This window comes from Carlito syrichta, unplaced genomic scaffold (genome assembly GCF_000164805.1).
Source record: "Carlito syrichta isolate Samal-C Ts95f unplaced genomic scaffold, Tarsius_syrichta-2.0.1 Scaffold306978, whole genome shotgun sequence".
Lineage (NCBI taxonomy): Eukaryota > Metazoa > Chordata > Mammalia > Primates > Tarsiidae > Carlito > Carlito syrichta.
In genome coordinates, this window is record NW_007251074.1 from 48566 (window position 1) to 55006 (window position 6441).

The 6441-nt window shown below is 58.0% G+C and overlaps 1 protein-coding gene across 3 annotated transcripts; it reads left to right on the forward strand.

Moving 5' to 3' along the window:
* Positions 1 to 2: 2 nt before the first annotated feature.
* On the forward strand, positions 3 to 6436 carry PHOSPHO1 (phosphoethanolamine/phosphocholine phosphatase). 3 transcript variants are annotated; one of them, XM_021715305.1, is made up of 4 exons: positions 9 to 45; positions 3857 to 3953; positions 4731 to 4849; positions 5553 to 6435. In XM_021715305.1, the coding sequence occupies exons 2-4, from the start codon at positions 3909 to 3911 to the stop codon at positions 6433 to 6435; spliced, it is 1047 nt and encodes a 348-aa protein (XP_021570980.1). In that variant the 5' UTR covers positions 9 to 45; positions 3857 to 3908. The 3 variants fall into 3 exon arrangements, with proteins under 3 accessions (XP_008061841.1, XP_008061842.1, XP_021570980.1); XM_008063650.1 differs by lacking the exon at positions 4731 to 4849 and having other exon boundaries at positions 3 to 45; positions 5553 to 6436; XM_008063651.2 differs by lacking the exon at positions 4731 to 4849 and having other exon boundaries at positions 7 to 45; positions 5677 to 6436.
* Positions 6437 to 6441: the final 5 nt, after the last annotated feature.

The following is a 6441-nucleotide window of genomic DNA, read 5'->3' on the forward strand; positions in this document are numbered from 1 at the left end:
CCGCCGGGACAGGCCTCTGCCGCCGCCGCCCCACGTGAGTCCAGGGCTCCGGGAGGTAGGGGAGGGCCGGGGTCCCGGCGCGAGTGGGGGCTGCGCGGAGTTGGGAGGCGCGCCTTCACGCGCGTGGCGGAGGGGGAGTCCTGGGGCACGGGAGTGAGTTCCTGTCTCTGCCACCCCGGGAACGTGGTGCCTGGGAGTCCCTACGTCCTCGACTCCCGCACAGCCAAGGAATCGGGGCCCCTTGCTCCCCGCCACCCCTAAGTGCTCTCCGGAGCTGGGCACCCCCAGCCCGCATCGGAGCGAAGCCTCGCCAGCCAGGGATGTGCCAGAGTGCCGGCTTTCCAGTCACCTCTAAAAATATCTCTCCCTCCCTCCCCCTCCACCGGCAGCTGCCACCTTCTTGCCCCACAGTGAAGATCCCCTCCCGCTTGCCTGCCCTGGCAGCAGGGAAGCACCCAGAGGTGTCACCTAGTCCCAGATGCCTCCCTGGCACCAGGGCGGCAGGCCATCACCCCAGCTGGTCAGCACAGGAGCTTACAGCCTAAGATGTCCAGGGCAAATGAGGAGGCTCCAGCTGCAATTTTTCTGAGAGGCGCCAGAGACCTCTGAGTTCTAATTCTGATGCTGTGTGATCCCCAAGACGTTAGCTTGACCTCTCTGGGTCTGTGTTTTTCCTATTTGTAGCTTGGGTGCAGTGAGCAAGGAAGATGGTCGAGTTGGAAGAGGGTGATGGGGGGGATTCCAGCTCAGTTGTTGGATCTGATTTCTAGTGATTCGTTATGAGAAGACTTGTTCTTCCACAGAGGGCTTGCGACTGTGGTATTCCTGGGGTCCTTATCCTGCACATTTTCTGTGGAAAACTGTCCCAAAACTTTCCTGGGGGCTCCCTCCCCCCATCGAGTGGGGAATTTCAAATTTGAGGCTTTTGGCGGAGAGGGGCCTGCTTCCTTCCCACAACCCCCCTCTGCCCCTCCGGATTTAGTCTCATTTGTGTGAAGAGTGGGAGAAGCAGGCAGGAATCTGGGATCCAGTGTGGAGTCAGGGAGGCAGGCACTGCTTTCAGCTGGGACTAGGAGATGGACTCCTCGCCTCTCCCAGAAACTCTTCTCTCCTTGCTCCAGCCTGTGGGAGGGGCTGGGATCCTGCCCATTGTTTTGTGACCACAAAAGGATTTGATCACTCAGGACAAAGCTGTCAGAGGTGAGAGACCTGCTGGAACATCACAGGAGCTTAGATTCCAACTGGGAACAGGATCCCTCTGACTCCTGTGGGGTGGGGATGGGGTGTCACATCACAGCCTCCATTGGTGGGGGGGGGAGAAACCCAGGGTGCTTGACTCTCTGCTCTGGAGACTAAAAGAAACAAGAACAACTCAGGACAATAAGTGTAACTGATTTCCCCAAATACTATTATTAGATGAAAAAAATGTAGCTGTATCTTTTTTTTTTTTTTTTGAGTCAGAGTCTCACTTTGTCACCCAGGCTGGAGGGCAGTAGCACTCTCCTGGCCACCTCAGCTGCAACCTGCTGGGCTCAGGCAAACCTTCTGCCTCAGCCTTCCAAGTAGCTGAAACCACGGGCATGCACCACCACACCTGGCTAATTTTTTGATTTATTGTAGTGATGAGGTCTTGCCAAGTTGCCCAGGCTGGTCTTGAACCCGAAGGCTCAGACAGTCGTCTCACTTTGGACTTCCAAAGTGCTGGGATTATAGGCGTGAGCCACCGTGCCTGGCCTGCTATGTCTTGTACTATGAGAAATGAGAAATTTTGAACATAGTTAAAGTTTAACAGAATATTTTTTAAAAGGAAAGAAAAACAAAAAAGAGCAAAGTAATGAGATCCTTTTTTATGGAATGAAGTTGGTCTCCGGGTGGCTACTGGGGGGTCCCCCTTTGTATCTGCCCCTTGCTTCTTCCAGGGGGACATGGGTCATGATTGCTTTTTTTTTTTTTTTTTTGAGTTGGAATCTCATTCTGTCGCCCAGGCTGGAGTGCAGTGGCACACTCACAGCCACCTCAGCCTCGACCTGCTGAGCTCAGATGATCCTTCTGCCTGAGCCTTCCAAGTAGCTGGAGCCACAGGCATGCCCAGCTAATATTTTTTATTTTTGTTGTCAAGACAAGGTCTCGCCATGTTGCCCAGTCTGGATTCGAACCCAAGAACTCAGGCAATCCTCTCACCTCTGCCTCCCAAAGTGCTGGAATTACAGGCATGAGCCACTATGCTCAACTCATATTTGCTTTTACAACGAGAATGGCGTCCTCTGACTATTCTCTGATTCACCCACCTGAGGTTAGACACATGTCATCATCTAGGATTCTGGAAGGCTGGAATTCTCTCCAGATAGGGACTAGGGACAGTCCTCCCCTCCCCCCAATGCACCACTCCCTGTCCCCCATGCCTCCCTCCCCTTTTCTCCATGACCTGTCTCCCCCATTCCCTCCCCTCTCTGCCCACTGCTCCATTCAGCTTTGACCACCTCTCCCAGTTCCTAGATTAAAAGTTCTTAGGGAGAAACACAGACCCACATCCCATCCCTCCTGAGGGGTTTAATGCATGTGTGATGAGGGTGCTGAGAGGGAAGGGACGCCTCCAGATGGAGGGTGCTGGAGTCTGTGCCTTGGTCCTGGCATGTCGAGGGATGTGGGGGAGGCAGAGACTGCTTCTCCCTGCTGCCCTGGGATGGTTAGGGGAAAGTGTCACCTTGACAAAGTGAGGGGGTTTACAACATCACCCATTGTCACCACCAGAGGGCAGCAGCCAGCCAGACCTTTGCTTCTTGCTGGGTAAACTTCTGGCTCTCAATCTTTCTAATTCTGTCCCAGCTGCCTGTGGTCTCATTCAACTCCAGGCGGAAGGGAGTAGGGAGGCCCTGGAAACTGTAGGTGGTGTCCCTGTCTTGGTGAGGCCCTAAAAGGCCAAATCCAGTCCTCAAAACCCTACAGCAAAGTCCAGCAGAGATTGCAACCTGACTCTCCTGTCTTGACTGCTGGGTTTCTTCAAAGCAGCAGGGAAGCGGGTCCCAGCCCACCTGTAGGACCCAGGGGTTCCAGTCTCCAGCTGTGATACAGTAGCCCTGGTCACCTACCCCTTCCATTTTGAGGGCATATGGAGGCAAAACTGTGGCCAAGTTCACGAGACTGAGTAGTGAGAAAATATGAGCGAAGGGGATTTGTGAGCCACGATGTGCCATACACATGTGACACACAGTGATTGTACTAGAGAAAAAAGCTGGCCTCGGCCTCTGAGATCTGGTTTGACAGCCGTCTCTGCCGTTTGCAGTAGGTGGCTTTTGGGCAAATTGGTTAGCCTCTCTGTGTCTCTAATAATATCTGAAATCTCTCAGGGCCATAGGGGATTGGGAGGATGCGTAGCCAAGTGCTTAGTGGTCTGTAAGTACTGGGCCTCTTTTTTTTAAATTTTTTTTGAGTTGGAGTCTCACTCTGTCACCCAGGCTGGAGTGCAGTGGCACATTCACGGCCACTGCAGCCTCGACCTGCTGTGCTCCGGCGATCCTTCCCCCTCAGCCTTCCAAGTAGCTGAAACTACAGGCGCACACCACCATGCCCAGTGAATTTTTTGATTTATTGTAGAGATGAGGTCTCGCCAAGTTGCCCAGGCGGGTCTTGAACCCGCTGCCTCAGGCAATCCTCTCACCTCAGCCTCCCAAAGTTCTGGGATTGTAGGTGTGAGCCACCGCCTGAGGGGTGGTTTTTACTGAGATCCTGGGAGTGGCTCTTGGGGCGCAGCAGGAGGGCAGGGACAGCAGGGACAGGGAACATTAGTGATGGAAGCAAACTAGCTGCTCAGACGTGCTCAGATGAAGTTCTGTGCTTGTTAGGCACGCCCAAGAAGCCTGGAGGCCAGCAGAGTTCCGACAGCTGGTACCCAAGGTGATGCATTGACAATGAGCGGGTGTTTCCCAGTTTCTGGCCTCCGGTGCCTGTCCAGGGTAAGTGGGTCCCTCAGGGGGCCTCTCAGGAGGAGGCCTCAGCCCCTCTGCTTTCCATCACAGGGTGGGAGGGGCCCTATCCCTCCCCTTTTAGGTTTCCCCTCACCTTTACTGGCTCCGTTAATCCCTAGAAGTTTCCATCCCAGGTCTGGGGTCTCGATACTTCACATCCTCGACTCCAGGGATCCTGGGTCACTGAGCCCCAACCCCCCAGCTGGGTGTTGGTGAGACTCCAGGGATGAGGTTGAAAGGACAGTTCTGGTAGGGAGGCGGGTAGCCAGGCTCAAACCCCAGCTCTGCAGTGAGGAGGTGGGCCCGGCCATCAACATCACAGGGATATAAGAGGGGTAGGAAGAGGCCAGATAGAGTGGTCCCATCTTCCTTAGCTGGGGTGGGGGCTGGGAAGGAGAAAGGCAGCGTGGTGGGTCTCCTGAGAATGCACGTGATCTGCTTGCTCCACCTCACGCACTGGCAGGCAAAGGTGGCCGGAGGTGCTGCTGGGGTCCCTGCTGTCTCCACTCGCCTGCCTCTCTTTGTTCCCTGTGCCGTGCTGTCCCCCACTCTCCCTGCTCACCAGGGGCCTCGGTTCTGGCCCAAGGCCGCCTTCCTCGAGCTCCCCTCCAGCCTCCGCCTTCCTGTCCAGCAGTACGTCTCCAAGATCCCTAGGATGACTTCCTCCTGGTCCTCTCCCCCACCCATGTTCCCACTTCCTGCTCCCTCTTCCTCTGCCTTTTCAGCCACTGCTGCTCTCTCTCCCCTCCCTTACCTGTCTCCCAGGTGTGTCGTGGCTTGGTGCGGGAGGCTTCCACCTCCCCAAGCCCCACTGCTTCTGCTGCCCGCTTGCTTCGGACTCCGGCAGAAGCCCCACCCGCTGACACTGTCCTCCCGGGGAATTGGCAAGTGATTAGTGATGAGCTGTCAGCACAGGGCCCGAGAAATCCCTGGAGAAGCGATGCCCATCCCTGGCCCCCTGAAGTGCCTGGGTCTTGTGTGGTCAGTCCAACTGCCTGGTTATATTCCGAAGGCTGAAATCCAGTTATCTGGGGAGAGCAGAGGCTCAGGCACCTAGCTCTCCAGGCCTGGGGACCTGGCACTCTTTGTCACACGCTTTGAATGATGCCACAGTCCATCTTAGTAACGCCAGCCTCCTCACTGTCCACCACAGTCTTACAAGCCACAAGCCTCGGCTCCTGTGGCCCAGGAGGAGAATGAGGAAGCTGCCCCAGTCGGGAAACGTAAAATTTCCTTGAACTCTGTTAGGGGATGGGGGAGAGTTCCCACCCCCCTCTGTCCATATCCACCCCAGGGGCCATCTGAAGTCTCCCAGACAGTCTAGCCCAGAAGCCTCCCCAAAGCGGTGATCCTGGGAAGCGGCTCTCCCTGATTTTCAGCTGATCTTGTTAAGCCCTTGGGGCTTAACTGGGGTGGAAATAGCAGAAAAGGTGCCAGGGAAGCCCTCTGAGTTCGGGAGGTTGGTCCTCCGGGCATACACCCGCTCAGCTAACCCAGAGGTGCCTGGGGGTAGGCAGGGGAGGCCGGGATGGGTCGGGACAGCGAGGGCCGCCCCTCTCCGCTTAACCAGCCTCGGGTTCTCCTCAGGTCTTGGATGTGCCAACGCTCCCGGCCGTGGCCCGCTAACCAGCCTCTCCTGGGCCGGCTCCCGCCGCGCCCCCTCTCGCTTGCCCCCTCCTCCTCCTCCTGCTGCTCCCCTCCCCGCTCCCAGGACGGTGGGATGGCCGCGCCCGGCGCGCCACGCTTCCTCCTGACCTTCGACTTCGACGAGACCATCGTGGACGAGAACAGCGACGACTCGATCGTGCGCGCCGCGCCGGGCCAGCGGCTGCCCGAGAGCCTGCGCGCCACCTACCGCGAGGGCTTCTACAACGAGTACATGCAGCGCGTCTTCAAGTACCTGGGTGAGCAGGGCGTGCGGCCGCGGGACCTGCGCGCCGTCTACGAGGCCATCCCCCTGTCACCGGGCATGGGCGACCTGCTGCAGTTCGTGGCCAAGCAGGGCTCGTGCTTCGAGGTCATCCTCATCTCGGACGCCAACACCTTTGGCGTGGAGAGCGCGCTGCGCGCCGCGGGCCACCACGGCCTGTTCCGCCGCATCTTCAGCAACCCGTCGGGGCCCGACGCGCGGGGCCTGCTGGCGCTGCGGCCGTTCCACACGCACAGCTGCGCGCGCTGCCCGGCCAACATGTGCAAGCACAAGGTGCTCAGCGACTACCTGCGCGAGCGCGCGCACGACGGCGTGCACTTCGAGCGCCTCTTCTACGTGGGCGACGGCGCCAACGACTTCTGCCCCACGGGGCTGCTGGCGGGCGGCGACGTGGCCTTCCCGCGCCGCGGCTACCCCATGCACCGCCTCATCCAGGAGGCGCAGAAGGCCGAGCCCGGCTCGTTCCGCGCCGGCGTGGTGCCCTGGGACACGGCCACTGACGTGCGCGTCCACCTGCAGCAGGTGCTGAAGACGTGTTGAGGCGCC